At 34.9% G+C, this 23476-nt stretch overlaps 1 protein-coding gene across 1 annotated transcript in view; it reads right to left on the reverse strand.

The window, feature by feature from the left end:
* kibra (WW and C2 domain containing protein kibra) overlaps window positions 1–23476 on the reverse strand; it is a 66445-nt gene that overhangs the window by 24869 nt on the left and 18100 nt on the right. Inside the window, exon 2 of the mRNA XM_076417845.1 lies at window positions 1915–2024. Coding sequence (XP_076273960.1) covers window positions 1915–2024 — 110 coding nt within the window. The remainder of the gene's footprint in view (window positions 1–1914; window positions 2025–23476) is intronic.

A 23476-nucleotide genomic window follows, 5' to 3' on the forward strand; every position in this document is an offset into this window, starting at 1 on the left:
ATGCTTGTCTGCTGCTAGCGTCGCCGATATTTGATACAGGTAGTCCATTAATTAATTACCATTAAAAATTTAACTCTTAACCGGTATTGTGAGTCCAAACTCACCCCAGCAATTTTTTTGTAGATTATGTGGCAAGTGTTCTAAGAGGAATAGGAATATTACAAGAAAAATATAGCACAGGGAGTAGTAGAAGAACCAATTAAATAGAATAGTATAGGTAACAGAATAGACCAGAGGCAATCTATATATAGATTTGAAATCAATCGATCAAAAATATCCAATCGAAATAGTTAAGAACTTGGAGATGGTCGATGGTCCTTCCTTTTTCAAGATAGTCAATGAAAATTATTTCATGCCTATCCCAAAATACAGACGCCATAACCTTACCAGCCGACTGTTGCGTTTTCCCATGTTTTGGAGCGGGTTCATCGTATGCAGTCCACTGATTGACTGACTGTCGATTGGACTTTTGTGTGAAATGATGGAGCCACGTTTCCTTCATTGTTACATATCGACGCAAAAACTCGGGTTTATTACGCTTGATCATTTTCAAACACCGCTCCGAATCATCAAAATCATCAACCCGTCGTTGTTTTTGATCAAAAGTGAGCTCGCGTGGCACCCATTTTGCACAGAACTTTTTCATACCCAAATACTCGTGAATGATATGATGTACACGTTCAGTTGATATCTTTAGAGTGTCTGCTATTTCATTCAATTTCAATTTACGGTCATTCAACATCATTTTGGGAATCGGGAACAACCTCTTTGGGGCGTCCACTGCGTTCACCGTCTTCGGTGCTCATTTCATCACGTCTAAACTTAGCATACCAATCCTTGATGGTTGATTTTCCTGGGACAGTGTCCAGAAAGTCCGTATCGAACCAAGTTTTTGCTTCAACTGTATTTTTTCCTTTAAAAAAGCAATATCTTATCAACACGCGAAATTCCTTCTTATCCATTTTTTCACAATAACAAAAGTTGCTTCACTCAAAATTCTATAATTCAGAAACTAATGGTCCGACAGCTGTCAAATTTATATACGCATCTTCTGAGGGTTAGCGCTAGTAGCGCCATATATGTGCTAGGCCGGGGACTTTTCAATTGACTTACCAAAAGCGCAATATATTACCTCATTATTTTAGAATTAAATACCACACAGGATAATTAAAGAAAACTTGCAAAAGGTGGATTATGCCTACATAGAATATCTCAAAATGAAGAAAAAACGCGCATAGAACTCTACCTCATAGGTGGTGTAGCAACCTTGAGGCATGTCGAATTTTACATCATGGAATAAAATCTACAAAATACCCAGAAATATAATCCCAGATGTTGAACAATGGGGGGGTGCCAGCAGCGCCAACTAGAACCCGATAACGAATAGCTGGCAACCCCGAGACGTTTATCTGGGATGTTATTGAAGGGTATTTCCATTCATTCAGTGCTCAACCATCGTTTGGTTTAGACGTGCCACCATCGACTGTCCAAGCCTCGTCTCCAGGTAACACCGTTGCCATCCGTTTTATCTAATTGTATTTTTCACATTTTTTTATATAGCCAATAAATAATGGTCACATAATGTAAACACCACTGTTTCATTTCGTTTTACCTCCATCCGCCGAGCCACATCATTTACCCTAAAGTGGTATAGAGAAGAATTCATTGTAAATATGAATACAACCCAACAACCTGCTGTCGATTAATATTTGTATAGTTGTCTCCTTTTATACAAAATGTCATTTTACTGTAGAACTTAAACAAAGGTCAATGGGTCCTTCTAGATAAATACTCAGTTCCAATTGATCATAATAAAATAAATCGTGGGTTAGTCGACAACGACTAGTAAATAATGCATTAATAATTATGAATTGACTCACTAAAGAAAACTAGGCAAATGATAAAAATGCTTACGTGTTAGATGGTTGATATAATATGGTCCAATTTGCGCATCGAATGCCTCCTCCCATCCTACAGGCAATTCATTCCCTATACAATCCGCAAATGTTTGTGGTTTTGTGTATCTGAAAAAAAAAAGAACATCAGATAAATAAAATGAATGACATTTTCATTGTATTATTTTGTAAATCACATTGTAACAAAGAGAAATGGCGAAAGCGATGCGTATTGGGATTGATAACGAATTTTATTTGTAGTAGTATCATAAAAAAAATAGAAATTTCACGGTATAGGCGACCTTGGGGAAATGTTTTGTTTAGTTCAATCAACTGTAGCGCTGCGATCGCAAATTGTGATTGGCTAGTTTAAATTCCTGGTGCCGCCACTAACATGAAATGTGATTGGTCGATCAAATTGTGTGAAATCAGCATTTTCTATGGGCGTCCATTTTTATGTTTGTTGTTTGTAGGTTATGGTTTTTGTTTAGATCAAGAAACCTTCGTTTTACGTTGTGCATATTTTCTGTTTTACATTATTATGGAGTAATAATATAAAAATTGATGACAATGCGTCAGTGTAATAAAAGATGTAGTGTACCGGGGTAAAATTCTACTACGGAAATTAGACATCGTTTCCCAAAGAATGATCTCGCTCCTTTCCAAAAATGGGTTGATCAAGTAAATAGTAGTAAGTTACCTGGATAAACCACAATGCAAATATATCAACGTCATGGTGTTTGTTATGGACATTTTAGTGAAAAATTTAGAATTATCCTTCCTTCACGAACAGGTATTAGGGTTGTAGGAATGTTCGTCGGGTCGGTCGGTCGGTCGAAACGTGTGGCTGCCGCTGCGGTTATCTATCAGAACACTCACTACTATTTTTGGAAGGAATTTGCACGGGAACTAAAAACACTGGTTGAATCAAAGTTGTTTATTTCAACTTGCGATTGATACATGTGGTCGATGGGAGGATTGACAGGATATTAGGTTAAGGTGAAGGAAGTACGGTAGCCCTGTGGAAGTGGTACTGTTACAGGGGGACGGTGATAAGAAAAGAGAGCGAGACGTCGTCGTGATGGCCTTTTATACTCCAGAACTGCATGGTACCAATCCACCGGCGTTGCCAACCTTTGTAGTTGTTGATGGTGAATTGGTGGTGGCCTAAAAGGTCGTGGCGGTCGCCACATAACTCCCCTCCTAGTGGAACAGCCGTGGAACGTACCTATATGTGGTGCAAGTTCCGGAATGCACCCGCAATCACGCAAACAAACGCCCGGGGACTGCTGATGAGATGGGGATCCCAACCTGAGCGAGGAGTTTTACGGGATCAGCTGCCATCGGAGCTGTAGCAGGACGTCGTTCGTCTTGAGGCGTTTAGCTTTGTTTGAGGGTACCTGTAAATGTGTTACGTGTCCCGTTTCGTGATGCGAGGGTGCTCATGTGTTGCTGGTATACATGATGGGCTTCTGTGGTTTTCGTCCATCAGGCTAGTCTCGTGGGATGTCGTCGACCACGTGATGTTGATGAGTTCCGTTCCTCGTGCTATCCTTCCATGCACGTGTCAAGCACCTGTCGAGTGGCTTATGTTGAGTTGATTTACCTGTTAGGCACTTTGATCACGTCGGGGTCACCAATTGTAGGAATGTTCGTCGGGTCGGTCGGTCGGTCGAAACGTGTGGCTGCCGCTGCGGTTATCTATCAGAACACTCACTACTATTTTTGGAAGGAATTTGCACGGGAACTAAAAACACTGCTTGAATCAAAGTTGTTTATTTTAACTTGCGATTGATACATGTGGTCGATGGGAGAATTGACAGGATATTAGGTTAAGGTGAAGGAAGTACGGTAGCGCTGTGGAAGTGGTACTGTTACAGGGGGACGGTGATAAGAAAAGAGAGCGAGACGTCGTCGTGATGGCCTTTTATACTCCAGAACTGCATGGTACCAATCCACCGGCGTTGCCAACCTTTGTAGTTGTTGATGGTGAATTGGTGGTGGCCTAAAAGGTCGTGGCGGTCGCCACAGGGTAAAGGCATATCCATCATTGGTTTTAATCAGGTACATATAAAATTATCTATCTACTACATGTCTGTTTATATATTGTTTGTTTACAGAAAATCAAAACCTCATGAAGATGTTAGTAATAAAATTCAATTAATCTACCAAGTTGTTCGTATGTTGTGTGATGTCTCTACATAAAGAAGTCTTACAAGAAGGTAATAATTAATATAACTGGATAATTAGTAGTAATAAATACTACTTTTAATTGTAAAATATCCCTAAAATATTTGCAATACTTTAACTTTTTAGAACAATCAGTGTTCAATCATTTTATAGTAGAAGAATTATATATTTAAATTTGATTGGCTTGTTAAGAAAATATTTGTTGTGGTGCCATCAATTAAAAATTTAATTGCTACTTTTAGGGGATTTATTACCTTAAAGAAATCTATTTTGTCTAAATTTACAAATAACTACATTTGTTTAACAAATCTTAACCAGGATTGCTTAAAGAATTTTGTTGGATCTATTAGAGGTCATGGAGGTAGAAACAGTATCCTTCCCCTAGTATGTTCGAGAAATTTTTAAAAGGGCTCATCACTTCAATTTTTTCACATTATTCTCCCGGAGAAAATTGTGAATAAGATGTACATGTTAGATAACTTATATTCTTTTTTAATGGGAGATCTAGTACCACTTGAGGTTGTTAAATCAATAGTTGAGTCTATATTTTCAGTTCCAGAGAATTTTGCTCTGAGGAAAACAAGAGTCTAATATTGTAGTTTAGTCTTATTTCAGGCTATTTAACAAAACTTCTGAAAAAGAGACAACATACAATATTTGTCTATATTCTATATTAAGTAGTTCCACAGATTAAATACTCTAAAATCTAAATATCTTTTAAAAACACATACATTTTTAGTGTTTCAACTGTCCAATCCATAATGATTTTCAAGACCAAATTTTAAGTTATTAACAGGGAAGGATTTAAAGTTTACCTTTAATATATGAAGATAAGTTAGAACTCTAATAGATCCCATAAAATTGATGGCACTAAACATATATGGGAAGGCGTTATAGAAGAATTATAGATATTTTAATATTGCCTAGAATAGAGTTCATAATTGTTTTTTTTTGCATTTTGTTTATATATATTTATATTATTTACACTTATGTATATTTGTATAGGATTTTATTTTAATAAATTAATTTTAAAATTTAAATTTGATTTTTATTTAAATACTATTGGCCAATAAATGTGACGTCACAAAATAATGAGGCGAAATGGCAGACCAATCAAAGCAAAATATTTTCCTTACAGGTTTCTACATAACTATTTTAAACTAACCAATCAAATTGACGTTGTCAGCGCCGCCAATGATTGGACTAAGCGAAGCTTTGCCCCACTACTTACCATTGCAGTTGCACACCCCTGAAGACAGATCATATATAACCACATTTGTCAATGAACGTTTCGACACGCATCCACTAGATGGTGCCGGTTATCAATTGGCGTGCGTGCAAGAAAGCGTTAGAGAGAAAGTTTCGCCGATCCTATCGGCGTGAAACGCACAATCCACCATCGACAGCACCAACACAACCCGCTCCTTCCCCCAAAATGCGCGTAAAGCCGTGGCGTCGATGACGATGACCGCTTCAAATGTCAGCTTATGTAAATGAGCGATTATACCCAATTAGTTGTCGTTCAAAGTGTAATTTACACGGGCGACAGGCAGAAACGAGTAAAGTGTGATTACGGGGTCCGATAATTACTGAGAAAATTCATCTACCCAAAAAAAAAAACCAACGACAACACCAACAACGTTTGTTCGCACCTGCTGGTCAGTCTGCAGTGTGCGACTATGAAAGTAGTTTGTGGCCTACGGCTGGTGAACCTTTCGCGTTCGCGACAATATTTAACGTGTTGATGTGTCCGCGATATGACGCAAAACTCGTTTGGTTTGACGTATATAGTAAAATTAACACGACACGCTTGATGAAAATTAAAAGATTTTGGAGGTTTCATATGGTCATAGTTTGCATAAGATTCATAATACGTTAATTCTTTCACTTTAATTAGGCATTTGTTTTAAAAAAATTGGTATAATAGAATACATGGGCTGAAAAGTCCCGGCCGTAATAAAAAAACACGTATGTTTTTTGTTAAAGATTGGCTTTATTCATCAACGTAATCTCCATCAAGAGCCACATAATCATTTCACATTTCAACACCACTTTTGTAGAACGGTTTATCTTTTGCAGGTGCAGGTTTTTAGGTCAACAGTGAGCAAACGCAACGCAGGTTTTCTCATAGTCAAATGTACATGCAATCTTCATGCATCATTCAAAACGTTTTTGCGGATTTTTTTTATGTTTTCTCTGGTGTTATCACTTCATTTGGACGTCCGCTGCGTTCTGCATCATCGGTGTCTCTACGACCACGTTTCAAATCAGCAGACCAACGTTATTGTTACTTCTGATGGAGCGAAGTGCTTATAACACTTCAAGCCATTGCTTCGCTTGAACGGTATTTTTTTACCATCAAGAAGCAGTGTAAAATTAGAATACAAAATTGTTTTTGATCCATTGTTTTGAAAATAACAAAAGTAGTGTCATTCTTATCACAATAACTGACAAGCTTACAATTAAACTCAACTGAAATTTTAATAACTTTCTTTTAAAGACTAAACTAACTGAAAAAGCGGCGAATGCAATAATCCTAGCCTGTTAGGCCCTTATCTTAATCAAAATGCTCTACATTTTTATGATAACTGATTGATACCATGTCGAAAGAACGATGCAGCGATCCAATCATTGATCCATTTTTACGCTTCTTCAATGTTTAGTTTGGCAACCTAGACATGCCGCATCGATATAAATATATAAACAAATGGATGGTGGTTCAAAGGGTATGGCAGAGTTCCTTCGAGCCGCAACAGTATATCCTTCACATCATTTGTCATGCGTGACCGAGCATTGTCATGCAAACGGACGATTTTCGTCTGGTACTCGCTATTGCTGGTAGCTGTTGCAACAATATGTTGTACCATTTGTTCATTTGACGACAGCCCGTAGTACACTACACCTTGTTGAACACACCAAATGCACAGTAAGACTTTATAGTCATGAATAATTCGCTTTGGTGTCTATGGCTTTGCTAGATTTAATCCATGAATTTTTGCGCTTGGTCAGTTCGTATGATGGCTATTTTCCTTCCTTATGGGTCCTTGTCACGGTATGCGCCTGGGAATAGTTGATTGATCAACTATTAATTTGTCTGAAAGTTCTTTGAAAGGTCCTGCAATTCATTGATATCAAAATTACCAATCGTTCGAACCAAAACGGATAAATCGGATATGGCGAAGCAGCATCATTATGTTTCTAAAGAGTTTTTCCCATAAGAATTAAACAAGCCGTTTGAACGTTTGAACATCCAGCTTATTCTCCAGTTGTGTTCCCTCTTTTCATATCCCAAAGCATCATTTGGTGAGAAAAGATTTTAATCAATATAATAAAAAAAAACTTTTGTAACGTTGTGTTGCGTGAACTTATTGAACATAAAAAGTATAGTATACATCTTCATACATCAACATATTTTACAACATTTCTTATTTGATTCAGAACATAACCTAGGTATCGATCGCCAAGAAAAATATTAATATATAGGAGAAAAAAAAATTGAACTATTTTTTGCAATAACTAGGAGAAATATCGATATTTTTAATAAACATTTCAAATGAAATACTAAAATCCACTAAACCATTAAAATATAAGTATCAATTTTAAAGGTTTTATTAAAAATAATTAAAAGAATTTTTATAATGTTTAAAAAATATCTTTAATTTTTTTTTTAATATCGATAGATCGGCCAAAAATATCGATATATCACCAACCATCTAACTATTCAATCTGTTTGTACTGGTCGTCTTAAAGGATGGTATAAGGGCATGAACAAACTTTATGGGAGTTTAATATAGCTAGATTATGACTACCAGAGGGACTCATTCAGGGAAATCATTCAAATAAAAGTGTTAGCAACTATGGGGAATGTATAAATTATGACAAATGTTTCTATATTCATTGAAATGTGACAATGTGGTGTCACTAAACAAAAGCTTCGTAATATTGGTATTTTAGTACATACAAAGAGTTTTTAAACTGATCAAAATAGTCACCTATACAAAATCGTCAGAATCGATACTTCTGGAACTATTCATTATTCTTTGACAATTAAATGAACGCCTGTAGCATCAACTGATTGTATTGCGCTTCCTTTGGTATCCAGTCTTATGTAAGTTGTTCAAAATTGTTTTCTTTTTCTATTAATTCATTGTTTTCTCACGAAAAAATCATTTATTAGAAAAAACGGAAATTACTTCCTCTCTATCCTTATTCTTTAGTTGAAATAATGTTTGTCCTAAATAAGTTGTTAGAGATACCTAATCTTAACATTTTTAACATTCACAATACAATATTGTTTCCATGCCGTCACCATATCTATATCAAAGCTTTTTCGTAAGAAGAAGTTCATCTAGTCGACAAAGAACGATTCTGGCCACAAAAAAGTTCGATCTTTTCACAGTGAAAACGCTCAAAATTAATTTATACGTCAACTGTAACCTTACATACCACCACAATCAACTCATGGTTATATTCAATGACGCAAAAAAAACATATCGAAAAAAAAGTACAAAACATAAGGCTGACGTAACCGGTGGTGTCATCATTGTTTCTATATTCACATATCTAACAAAAGATAAAGGATAACGAATGATCTCAAAATATCCATTATATTAATAATTGTCGTCATCTTAGCACAAAGCAAACAAATTCTTTTAGTACTATACGTTATTCGTCGATCGCATAAATACAATAACAACGATACAGCAATGATTACGATATATGTGCGTTTTTGCGCTTCTTGCTTCGGCCTCTACGGTCGTCATTCCGTGGTATGCGAACGGTTCGAATGGTTCTCTCTCGAAGAACCTTCAACGTTACCCCGGAAGGAAGGTCAAAGATCGCAACCTGGCGCCGTACCGTTCCGTTGGTCGCGAAAACGGAGCCACGAATCGATATGGGACTCTCTTCAGCCGTAGACCTAGATCACGCGCCGTGAAAAATGTTGGAATAAATTGATTCTAGCGATGGAAGTTTGAGGAGAGACATTCATTTGCTTAATTGTCACAGTTATTAGTAATTCTGCATTGAGAAATACGAATACGAAAAAAAATGTAATTAAACCATATTTTTTATAAACATTTTTATTTCATGGACCTTTATTAGATATATACTAATTATTCTTTAAAAAGAACCCAACTTACGTATACCTTTCATTCTGATCAGAGAGCAAGAACTGTAACTAGAAGAAATGAGGATACTATTTATAGTTTATAATTTTATTCCTTTACCTAATATATTTTTTCAATCATCAATTACCCTTTATTTGCTCCCATTACATTTACATTTCATCAAATATTTTCAAATAATATCAAATACATTTTTAAAAAATAACAAAAATTACATTAGCTTTTCCTTGTAAAAATTCAGTTTAAAATAAAACTTGTACAGATTAATTTCGTTATAGTTTAAAGTCTCCTTATTATAAACCAGGGGTTATTTAGACTAGACCTACTGTTTAACGTGGGCTCCGAACCACGGTCCTTGGTATTAAGCCTACGGACTGGCCAGTCACCAATTTAAAGACCGTCCCAGAAGACACCCGGTCTTAGCTAGCCTGGTCACTGGAGTGACTGAAATCATTTTGACAAACACAAATATACATTTACTACAGTGACTATGGCTCAGCAGGATTCGAACCCGCGACTATCGCAACAGTGGGTGAACCGTCCTGTCGCCATTACCACTGTGCTAACCAAGCTGGCAGATTAATTTATATTGATGCAATCTACATATGACCGCAAAAACTTATTAGCATTATTATATACTATTCATTCATCGCCTATAAACACGTTATTCTAATATCACAAATAATTACAATAACATTTAAAATATTTTACTGAAGTTCATAGTTATGATAAACATAATAAACACGTATACTTATGTGAGCTCAGCAATAACATACTCAGCATAAACGTATCGTATTTACCTAAGGAAATTGGATCGGTATATAACATAGGTCGAGATTAATATATCCTTATATCGTTATTTATAAAAAACTAGCGACCCGCCCCGGCTTCGCACGGGTGCAATGCTGATACTAAATTAAATACACTACAGAAAAAATATGAACGTTTTATATAAAAACATAGCGGCCCGCTCCGACTTTGCACGGGCATAAAATATATATGCCTATGTCACTCAATGAAAACATGATTAAAATCGATCCAGTATTGTTGGTTCATTCATTACTGCCCTTGGCCTGCACGCATTAAATTTGGAGTAAAACAATTCCTCTTCCCCTATACTTACTATGAAGATTTCCTGCTATCTTTGGAATATCTAAATTCATACAATTTTTATTACATTACACATTTTTAAACGCAAATTTTAAATTTGTAATATCTCCGAAAATATTTGTTTAATTTACATGCTGTAAGGAACCATATTGATCTATATTAATTGCACACAGTATTTAAGGTAGGGACATTAATAGGGTATAGGGACAGAAAAGGCGACTTTGTTTTATACTATGTAGTGATTATAAATATATTAGCGACGTTGGTCTAGAAAATATCAGACAAATCAGAAATCAGAATATCGTCAAACATCTTCCCTGACCAGTTCAATCGTCACACTTCAAGATAACTGAACCGTCCGTTGTGAAAAGTAGATTTCCATCTCCAACACCACTGAAGTCATTGACGGATGTTTTAGTGCAATAATTTCTTTGAAAATTATTCAGACATTACGAATCTACTCTGCGAAGAATTGCAGCTATTTTAAAAGCAAATTATAGATTAACACATTGTTAATAAATAAATATTGTGTATATATTAGAGGTTTATATTATTGTGTCCATCCCCTGTATATGATATATTTTATAAGCTGCATATACTTGAAATAATATATCGATTATCAAAATATAGCGATCAAAATACCCAACCCTAAACAGCTACAAATATAAAAACACGTATATGTACACGCCAACGTCTATTGAAAAGTCCCCGGCCTGACACATAGATGGCGCTACTAGAATTAAATCCATATGTTTTTTACTTAGCCCTAATCCTCAAAAGATGCCTGTATAAATTTGACAGCTGTCGGATCAGTTTGTGAATTATAGCATTTTGAGCGAAGCAACTTTTATTATTGTGAAAAAAATGGATAAAAAGGAATTTCTCGTGTTGATAAAATATTGCTTTTTGAATGGAGAAATACAGTTGAACCAAAAACTTGCCTTGATGCCGAGTTTCCGGTTCCAAAATCAACCATCAAGGATTGGTATGCTAAGTTTAGACGTGGTGAAATGAGCACGCAGTGAAGACGGTGAACGCAGTGGGCGTCCAACCCAGTGGACCTACCCTTAAAAGAGGTTGTTACCGACGCAAACATCAAAAAATTTTAAAAATCCACAAAATGATTTTGAATGACTGTAAATTGAAATTGAATGAAATATTCATTCATTCAAACATTCATGAATATTTGTGTATGAGAAAGCTGTGTGCAAAGTGGGTGCCGCGCGAGCTCACTTTTGACCTTGAAGGACAAGTTGATGATCAAGCGTAATAATCCCGAGTTTTTGCGTCGATATGTGACAATGGATGAAACATGGCTCCATCATATCACTCCGAAGTCCAATCGACAGTCATCCGAGTGCACACGATGAACCCGGTCTAAAGCGTGGGAAAACGCGACAGTCGGCTGGCAAGGTTATAGCGTCTGTATTTTGGGATGCGCAAGGAATAATTTTCATTGACTACCTTGAAAAGGGAAGGACCATCAACAGCGACATTACATAACATTATTGGACCGTTTGAAGGACGAAATCGCCGAAAAACTGCCGCATTTGAAGAAAAAGAAAGTGCTGCTTCACCAAGACAATGCGCCGTGTCACAATTCAGTGAAAACGATGGCAAAAATCCATGAATTGGGCTTCGAATTGTTTCCTCATCCACCGTATTCTCCAGATCTGGCCCCGGCAATTATTTCCTGTTCTTGAATCTCAAAATAGTATTCGCTGAGAAGAAATTTTCGTCGAATGAAGAGATGATCGCCAAAACTGAGACCCATTTTGAAGCAAAGGACAAATCGTACTACAAAAATGGTATCGAAAAGTTGGAGGGTCGCGCTATAATCAGTGTATCATCACCCTTGAAGAGAATTAGGCTGAATAAAAAAAACTAATTTTGCAAAAAAAAAATGTATTTTACTATGGTAGGCCGGGGACTTTTCAATTGACCCGTTAAATAGTTTAAAGAATAAATTAAATATCAAATAATTAAAGGTAAGTTCACAGACGTACGATGCGAAAACTAAAACAAACAAAATCGCCAGGATCGAAGGAATTCCACCGCGTAAATGTACATCTAAAAATATCATTTTCGAAGCAAAAGATCGCATTCTGATCGGCGATAAACCAGATACGTGAACCGGGTTGTTCAAAGATCAAAGGTGTAGCCGCGAAACGCTTTAACGGTACACGGTAAGACACACACACAATGTCGAATTACCTAGGTCTAAAAATTAATCGGAATCGGAGACGGGCCGTGGTGCCACCTCACCCGGTCAGAATGCCGAGAACGCTTCCAAGACGTTCTCGAGCAGCCCGCCGCCAATAAATACTGTCAGCTCTCGGGAACATCCTGTCCATAATTAACATTTTATCCGTCCCGATTTACATTTTTTTTTTGGTCTGCTAAGGAACTCAACTGCCGTGTTCGACTTCATCAACTAAAAGGTTTCTAGAGATGTTTATTTGCGCACTGTATTATAATTCGTAAATAACTCGTGTTTAATATTGGGAACTGGAAATATAGACTGGAAACAGTCGGTAGTCGCAAAACTGATTATCAAAATTGATTATCAAAAAGCATTCAGCTGGTTTTTTAAAAATTTATTACTATTACAATTTGTCTTCACATTAACTTAAATCTAGGTATATATCTAGGAAGATCCATCAGCCCTATCATAGTCTCTGGTGTAATAATGTTTATGTTAATACATAAAGATAATAAATACACAAATACACCTCACTACACTACACAAGATCAAATGAGTTAATTCTTTTGAGTATGTGTCCTGTTCTGGTGTTATCCAAGGAGCCTGTTCTCATCTCTCCTTACAATTCTCTTGATTTCCTGGATGACAGTCGGTATCTGGAAGGTCTCGGTGTAAGTAATCAGTCTGTAGTATCTCGGTGCACCTATAATACTTTTCGAGAGTTTGCTCTAGAAAACATTGTATCTATAATAGATTTCGCGATACATCCCTATAATTGTATTCCGTACGTCCATATGGGTTTCAATACTTGCTAATATTATAGCAAATTATTATTTACTGGTAATTGTGATTTTCTTCCAGTTAACCAATACCGTTTCCTATAATTTAACTCCAGTTTTTTCCTATTCTTTTTTAAATGTTCCTTCCAGCGAAGTTTTCCATCACGGTTCATTCCAAGATACTTAGCGTTGTTGCTATATGCTATGATATTATTAGGTAGAAAAAGGAATAATGCTTCCTGATGCTTAGGAAAATATAACCAAATTAATTTACAAAATTCGATATGGATTGTACTACTATTTGGACGAACAGTCCAAATAGTAGTGGCTATTTCTGGAAAATCCTAACTGGTATTCGGTACTTTTCGCCTGATTTCGCGACGTTGCCATTTACCAGCAATCGAGAAGTAGAATCCAACGAACTACAACAGCCAACTTGGATTTGACCGCAAAAGTAAAGGTACAGATAAATATGACTCGATGTCCTTTATGTGAGTATATTTCATCAAAATCAGAGCTCGTTGATCATATAGTCATTCCATAGCATTCAAATTGAACAAGAAACAGTCTCGCTTGAAGCTTTTCAAGGTTCGACGTTCCAATTTTAGTCATTCTTTTAGTAATCGATCAGGAATTCATAAGAATGTATCAAAGGATGAGAAGTGATAGTTATTAAAATCAGATAAAATATAATTGCAGCCAAACTAGCTACTAAAATTCCAATGGGTGCTATATTGGATGAAACCTGAACTATTTTAAGTAGAAACAAAACTTACAAAACTTAAAAGTGATGCTACAAGGGTTGAAGTATGGGTTAATGAGGTCAAAAATATAGGATGTGGTTGCTATATAAGCTACAGTCTTAGTTTCTGAATACCTACCCTACTTGAAAGGAAGAATATTTTATGTTAATCATAATAAACGAATGACAGTATGAAATGCTTAAAGAATATAGCCATAAATGTCTACCTGTATATAAATGTACACAGGCTTAATACATATCGATTTGAATTGAATTTTTTACTTTTAGTGAATGAATGAGGGCGTTTCCATGCTGTTTTGCATACAGAGCAATATATATCATTGAGTAATTTGATAGATACGTGGATGCTTGTGTTTTTGTATATTGATAACTAAATTGTATTTGTTACCTTACATATTTTCTCTTATTTTCTTTTAAAAATTACTTTAAAATGAAAGGTGGTTATGAAAGGTTCTTTATATTACATTTTTTATATTAGAAGAAATGAAAATAGACCAAAAATGTATAACTTGTCTCAACAGAAAAATCAGGTTACTTTACGAATTCAAGGTAATTTATATTATATTCTTCAAATGAACGTATAATTACTGGCAACGTTACAAATTCAAATCCTTGTACGCATGCCGGGATCCTCCAGAACTAGACTCTTGTGTTATAAACCGGCAAAAGTACAAATTGATGCGGTAACATTGTGTACATTTTGAGGATGTGCATTGGCTATATTGTGAGATTATTGGAGGGGGGATCGATAGTCCTGATGGATTATCGAGAAGAAAATTCGAAATTTTTGTATCGTATTGCTGATATAGATAATTAAAGCTTAACCTTTGGACTTTACCTTACGCATGACTGGAAACCACAACAAAACGATAATCCCATGGGATTGGTAACAGGTAAACATAATAAACAAGTTATCTAAATATATTTTATTGGATAATATAAAACAATAACTCACATTAATCGACATTTAGCCCTAGATGATGATAAGCCCTAAAATGCAGCTTCTAAAACAAGTCGATTTTCGGGGAATTCACAATTGATTATCATTATTAGACACTGCTGGCTGACGCTTTTTTGGAGATATAATTTAAAAAATTAATCCCGCAATAAAATAAATTGCCGTTTTCGATCGGCAACCGGTCATTTTTTACGTTTTATGTCATTTTTATGGATCTCCGTATCTACATTCCTGAATGCCAAAATATTTATTGCCTACTCCGTAAATATTTTGATGTTGCACGACGATTGTGCTGCGCAGCTAAAAATAATTTCACAATCATATTTTTAGACGTTTTAAAAGATAATAAAATGCCGCCGGACGGCGTATCTCGAAGGACGTGTGGGTATTTAAGATATACGTCTAGGATATCTCGTTTCGTGTCGTGCGGGTGTTTTATTATGAACAACCGTCCGAACAGGTAAATTTTAAGTCAATATTAAACGAGCAAATATTTTCGGATATGTTAACGAGGGTCAACATTGCAAGTATTTCGTTAGGTTTTGGCGATGACAAAATACTATATAACATTGAATAATAAAGAAAATCCTTTTATAAAGGATTTCTTCTAGAGTCCTTCCAAAACAACAGTGAACTCACATGACCACGATGTCCGATGTATTGTCAATTACAGAACATTTTCCTTCTCTTTTTATTCTATATTCCAACCGAATGATACAGAATCCACAATAGATACAAATCCTGTTTATCTGCCCGGCAAATCTGATTTCTCCAATGGAAATTGACGCAGAAAAAGAAACAACCTGAATCTTAAAAAGGCTTCTGGAATTGATGATATTTCACCTGGGTCAGATCAGCTACGAAAAGCAATCATCATATTGACATACACATTCAACGCCTGTTTGAGACTGAAGCATGTTCTGGAATATTTTAAGGTTGCTGAAATAATTATGCTTCAAAAACCTGACAAACCAGAACAAGTTGTATTTTACAGGTCTATTTCGCTGCAACCTGCGATATCAAAAATTATTTGAGAAACAGCTGTTAAAACGTATTAAACTATTACTAGTACCATTTATAGTACCAATACCAGATTTTCGCCTATACATTTCGAAATCGACAATCGACCAAGTGCATAAAGTAATAGCGGTCGTTGGAAGAAAATAATTTCTGAAGTGCAATATTCCTGGATGTTTCACAAGTTTTTGAACGGGTATGGTATTTGGGATTAATCTACAAAATCAGCAAATTGTTATCGCGGAATTATTGTCAAATGCTAGAATCATATCTTTCGAAAAAAATGTATATCTCGCATGAAGGGGCTTTCTCAACATTTATACCTATTTCGGCTGGAGTTTCCCAGGGTAGTCTCTTGATATCACTTCTTTATCTGCTCTACACTGCTGATATTCAAACAATAAAAGAAACGGTTCTTGGAACATTTATCGACAACACAGTCACCATAGCAAAAGAAATATATCTGCCTAAAGCTGCAGAATCTCAAGAAGATACTCTCAACTTAACCTAAAATCAAACAGATTGATTTATCAGTCAATCATAAAGTGAATTTGGACCGGATTTTGGAATTTGGAAAGATTAATTAACAAATCTTATCGCTACGCAACCAACGAAGAGCTGCACGATGACCTCGAAATCAAATGGATATACGAAGTGATCCAATATTTCGTCTCAAAACATGAAATAAGGTTGCTAAATCGCAGCAACGTGGAAGCAATACTGCTACTGGATAACACGCAGGAAATCAGAATATTGAAGCGAACCAAACCTCACGTACTTGTATAATGTACGAACTTGTATATTAATATATTTATTCCGCATTCATCTTGCTTGTGCATTGTTGCAAGTGGAACAAAAAAATAATAAATTAAGATTGTACTAAGCATACCTAACGTAAAATGTAGTAAAAAACTACTGCCCATCAGATATATTTTAACACATTTCAGATATTTCTTATTTAACAGTTACTAAACTAATATACAAATAGAACTATAAAACTCTGCAACAAAAAGCTGAATATTTTCAACTGATTTGTATATATTTATGGTATACTGAAAACGAAAATAACATGGTAAAAAATACGGAAAAAACTTGGAATCGGTTCTCTGTAAATGAAAATATGAAGATATTGGTTGGCAAGTGCGTAGCGATTTTAATTTTGTCCATGTTGCTTGGACAACAAGTTGAATAATCCCCTTACTTTTTCTGTGTATGGGAAAACAGAGATCGAGCAAATCACTCGACCAAATGGAGAAAGAAGCAAAGTTTTAGTGTGTGCTAGTGAATAAATATTAGATTAAAAAAATGGTTTGTAAATAAAATAATACCTTTTAAGTCTATTCTCTTTTATTCTAATGTAATAACCCAAATTGTCAAGAAATGCGCCAGTTTCAAACAGATCTTAGTTTTTTTTAAGCAGATCTGTGTAATTTCGATTATACTCAAAAGATATTTTTCAAAATTCAGATCATCAAAGCATTAGTATAACATTATGACGACCTGAAGGTCGGTGGAGGGAAATTAACATATGTTTGATAACCCTTCGAACTTTAATAGTGAAAATGTCTATGATTGTATTAAGAACAAAGTGATCACTTTGAAGTAGTGTCATATGATACTCTTCTACTGAGATGTGAGTTAAAACTAAGCTATTGTCTAATATTAAAGCCTCTAGAGAGTGTATGCTAAAAGAACAAAATATCTAAAAAAACTAATTTACAAGCAAATTAGTATGTTATCTGTGTTATTAAAAAATTATTACATCACTATAATAGGTCAAAAGTTTGAATACCGATCTCCATGTTTGTATACGTACGAAATACCAAACTAAAAAAAAACAATACTATATCAGCCGTTCGCTGGAGAGCATTCCGAAAGAAACATTAACATATCCGAACGGTTTACCAGAAAGAAACGGCCAAACGATAGGTGCTTTTTTCCTCGTCTGATTTCATGCCATTAATATTTAAAACCTTTTATAAAAACGATTTACGCTCCATTATCTCCGGATCCGAAGAATGACGGGCGTGGCCCACAACATCTCGTACCGAGAACAACAGATATATAACGAGACCACAAAAAAAATCCCATAAAATAATAGGATATCACAACTCGGAAAATATTCATAAACAATTAGGGACGCGATCCTTTTTCGATTCCACGGAACGCATCATACAGCTGTCAAAACAATAATGAAACGCGCGCACGCATACATACACACACGCACAAAAAAAATATAAAACATCTGTCATGGATTAAAGGCATACCGTTTGTGTGTGTGTCGTATTTAAAATTCTCGAGGCCCATGGGGGTTTCTATTTAAGTCATTTAAGGTTTTATTTTTCGAGTCGAATTCTTGGAATGTTTTCTTCCAAAAATACCTTTCGTAGGTCGCACTAAGTGAAATAGGAGACAGGGAACATTCCTTAGTTTCATAACATAAGAAAGTAACGAACTTGACTTATTGCTGGGTATATTGTAAAACTCATTATCCAAAAATGTGAATATTATTATTTATGAGTATTACTGAAAAATGGCCTTTTTCATAGATCTTAAGAATCAATATATCAATTGACTAAATCAAGCCAGGAATGGCTGACCAAGGTTGTATCATAAATAAATGCACATATAACATTATAAGTCTTACAAAATTAATTTAAAATTCATATAAAACAATAAAAATTTAGTAAAACTTAAACAAAAATATATAATCTCCAACAAAAGAACGCGTAAAAATTAGTAAAATGTATTAAAAAATGTCATAAATAAAGTAATGAATATCACAAAATTAATTTAAAATTCTACTAACATAGTAAACATTTAGTAAAACACTTCAAACAAAAAAAACCAAGATGCTCACATAGAAATATTTATTGATATAGAAAAATATATATGTGTATTATCATAATGTCACATAAAAATTAGTAAAATATTGAACTAAGTTGTGTCTTAAAGTAAAATACGTAGTCTAATTTTCTTTAGTAAAACAATCCAAAGTAAAAAAAAATGATAATATTTTATAGAAATACTTTATATAATTTAAAATACATTATTTTAAAATAGTAAAAATGTAATAAAATAATTAAGATATTTTAAAAAACAAGATACTCATAGAGAAATACTTACAAAGAAAAATTACACACTTCATTAAAATTACATACAAAAAAACAGTCAAATGCATTGATAAAACCTACAAAATTAATTAAAGATGATAAATAATAAAATAATTAAAGAAAATAATAAAAACTTAATAAAACAACGAAAACTTAACAAAAAAAGATAAGACATTCATATAGAAAAAATACACTCTTCTTAAAATGATACATAAAATCAAGTAAAACCTATTGACAAATGTTGAGTAATGAACAGAGTCAGAAAAAGACAGTAAAAATTTTACAAAATAATTCACCATCTTTATAAAATAGTAAAACAATCCAAAGTAAAAAACAGGGTGATATATTATAGAAATACTTATTCGTATAGAAAATAATAAATATACTATTAGGTTATATCACCAAAATGTTGGATATAACCTGATAGAACTTATTGATAAATGTGTCATAAATACACAAGTCATAGAAAGAAGTTAAAAATATATCAACATTATTTTAAAATAGTAAAAAATTAGTAAAACAATTCAGACTTCAAAAAAAGATACTCATATAGAAATACTTATTCATATAAAATATGCTCTATAATACTTCCAATCAAACAGCCAATGCACGTCATCAACACCGTCGAACATATTGCTAAATTCAGTTTATAAAAACGTGAAATCCCTTTTAAATTCAGAACATTATTCTTTCTCATTTTACTAATTAGCATTACTCTTGTTAAAAAGGGACAGAATGATGTCTAGTGCGTCGGAACATGTAACCAAATCAGTTTATAAAATTCGATTTGTGTTGGTACTGGTCGACATCGTTGTCATATGACAATGTAAATATATTAGAACTCTAACCTACAAACTATAGTGGCTATTTGATTAATTATAATTAAGTCCTTTGATAAATATGCATTAGATGTTCTATAATATTAAAATAAATTATATCTTATAACGTTATTTTTGTTTCATAATTTTATTTACATTAGTATTTTAGAGTTAAATAAAATAAAGGAAACGTCGCATTATAAATCTGGATGACGTCCATTGGCCGTTTTATTGACAGGACTATATAATACCTTCACTTCCACAAAGTTAATTAACAATCTGCAGAAAACATTAACTAACTTTAATAGTTCATGCAAAATAACGTAGTTTAAACTTTGAAATAACAAGATACTCATATTGAAACGATTTAATATAATATTCAAGATATAATATCACTAAACTACTAAACGGAACCATGTTCGTAATCATCGAATCCTTTTAATTGCTTCCGGTCCTTTCTGAATGTACCAAACCGGTTGAATTATACAAGACAACCATCTCCGTCCACGTTAAATATAAAGTGTTATTAACGCACACCAATCGACAACCTTTTACGGAGTCCATACTTTAAACTTTCAAAATAGTATTTCTGACAAGAATATATTATGCTATCGGGAAAAAATGGAATTACTATAATAAACGATGGGACATAGGAAGTCATTGAAAATTACCGAGATTTCTGGAATCACTCCAAAAATTCCCTCAGTCAACACGGGCGAGCAATTTTATTTTTAGTAGTACATACTGGAAGTTACTTAGTTGGGTATGTAGAAATATTACAATATTTTTTGTGGTGTAAAAATATCGTCCAGTCGCTCCAACATATATAGGGAATGTCGAGGAATATATCCCAAGAAGGAATGCTATTTCAGTACCTTATGAACAGATAATTTTTCTATTTTTTATGAAATAACAAGGTCACATTTTAAACAGTTACGGACTTTTTTCAACTGCCGATGTTTTTTTATTGGGTAATAACGGTTTAATAGTTTCAAATTCAATTTGCCGCATAGCAAGGAAGGTGCTACATATAATGTAGAGCAATTTTGGGTTTGTAAGGTAGGTCGGTATATATTCAAATATTTAACCAACATTCCAAGAACCTTTTAGGGCAGGTGCATCTGGTATACCCCCCTCCAGATATGGCTCCACTGAATTGTAACCAAGCACGGACATTTTATTTTTTCAATTTCCGAGGTTTTTATTGGATTTTGTTAGATCTTTCCTTCTTTATACCCAGCTGTTAAATGAAAGAATGCCGTAGGACGACACAGGGCAGCTGCATCTGGTATGAAATCCATCACGAGTGAATTTTAACCGATATTTCCCATTAGTAACCTAGTTAATACGCTAGGTAATTCTACCTCTTTACCCTGATTCTAATTTACTTTACTCGGAATAATAGTCATTTTGGCAAAAAAATCGATTTGAAATAACACAAAGGCTTTTTTCCAAAGCTGTTTCCAGACGAAAAACACCTGTTAGAGTTAATTTTTTTCTTTAACTTTTGTTATTTCACAGTTTATTATTACCATAACGGTTTTTTATACATATCGATGCTTTTCAATGATTTGGCTGATGAGTTGATGATTCAGAGCAGTGTTTGAAGATGATCAAGCGTAATAAAACCGACTTTTTGGGTCGATATGTGACAATGGATGAAACATGGCTCCATCATTTCACTTCGAAGTTAACCGCACACGATGAACCCGCTGCTCCAAAGCGTGGAAAAACGCCATAGTCGGCTGGCAAGGTTATGGAGTCTGTATTTTGTGATGCGCATGGAATAATTTTCATTAACTACCTTGAAAGAGGAAGGACCATCAACAGCGGCCGTTTGAAGAACGAAATCGCCGAAAAACGGCCGCATTTGAAGAAGAAGAAAGTGCTGCTTCACCAAGACAATGCACCGTGTCACAAGTCATTGAAAACGATGGCAAAAATCCATGAATTGGGCCTCGAATTGCTTCCTCATCCACCGTATTCTCCAGATCTGGACCCCAGCGATTATTTCCTGTTCTCAGATCTCAAGAGAATGCTCGCTGGGAGGAAATTTTCGTCGAATGAAGAGGTGATCGTCGAAACTGAGGCCTATTTTGAAGCAAAGAACAAATCGTACTACAAAAATGGTATCGAAAAGTTGGAGGATCGCTATAATCAGTGTATCACCCTTGAAGGGAATTAAGTTGAATAAAAAAAAACTAATTTTGCCAAAAAAATTTATTTTACTATGGTAGGCCAGAGACTTTTCAATTGACCTGTTACTTTTCATTCCATGTTTTTCTAATATCGATCATTCCTATTAAGTACCCTCGAAAACACGTTCTCGACTCCAACATTCCAGCCTAGCCATCAAGCGCACATCCTTAAACTTCGAAACGTTCCGACTCGTCACCATAATCCGCACACCTCCTCCGAAAAATCCTCAATCGCGTTCCATGAGACCATACGACACGACCCCGGGGAGCCGCGGATTCTCTCTTCCCCCGGCTCCGCCGACCCCGCACTCCATCATCTCTCGCACACACACACATGCCGATAAAGTTTTGTTGTTTTCGAAGAGGCCGAGGAATTTGAATTCCAGCGTTGCGTCAAAACGCCCAATACTAAAACCTGAATTCATGGCCTCTTATCATAAAAAATTCGAAAAATTTCGTCGAGGTTACGGCAACAGCGCCCCGACCGTCACCGCATTCCGATGGTACCGGCATCTCAGTCGCCGCTTCTCCTCTCTCGCTCTGACACGCATCATTCCTGACTATTATTCGATCTGAAAACATTTACGCGGGTCATTCTCCACGAATTTTTTGAATGGCGTCTTTTTGCTATTTCGGGGTATTTGACAGGTACTTCCTCTTAGTAATGATCGATTTTCAACACATTCTGTTAAAAAATAATTTTGACAGATGTTTTCCCTTTAGTTTATTCCGTTTGCTGGCACGGGAGTTGGCCAGCTTTGGAAGGAAGCCTTTACGCAGCTGTTGATGTCGGTGTGTAACACAAATACTTATCAATTGGTTTCTTGAAATTAGGGTAGGTGGATTCTAGCACTTCCCAAAAAAGTAATGGGTCTCTCTGGTAATCATCGACCAGGCTTTTTAAATAAAATTGTAATACCATAGGTATATTCGTGTCACGTTGACCAGACAAAATGTTCTTTTCGTTAATAAGTTTATAATGATATTTCCACATATTTACAGCTTGATCTTCTTCCACTTGCGTTGTAGAATTCTCCGTCAATTGATGATTTCCAATTTGTTCATGTTTTACTTGGAAAACATCGATGATTATACACCATCGATAAACATTGATCATCCATACTTCCCTCGGCTCCTTGGCGATGTAGTATTTGTAGATATAATTGGTGTGAAAGTACAAATGTTAAAACCAAAACATTTCTGTTGATAGTTAACAGCTGACAGTTGTACTGAGGAAAAATTTGAATGAGATGGTCGGGGCGACAGATGAATCCGAATCGAATTTGCAACGTTAAAAACTACAAAA

The sequence above is a fragment of the Rhynchophorus ferrugineus genome, unplaced genomic scaffold (genome assembly GCF_030347505.1).
Source record: "Rhynchophorus ferrugineus isolate W39M unplaced genomic scaffold, kcgeb_rfMv2 rfM11, whole genome shotgun sequence".
In the NCBI taxonomy this organism is placed as follows: domain Eukaryota; kingdom Metazoa; phylum Arthropoda; class Insecta; order Coleoptera; family Curculionidae; genus Rhynchophorus; species Rhynchophorus ferrugineus.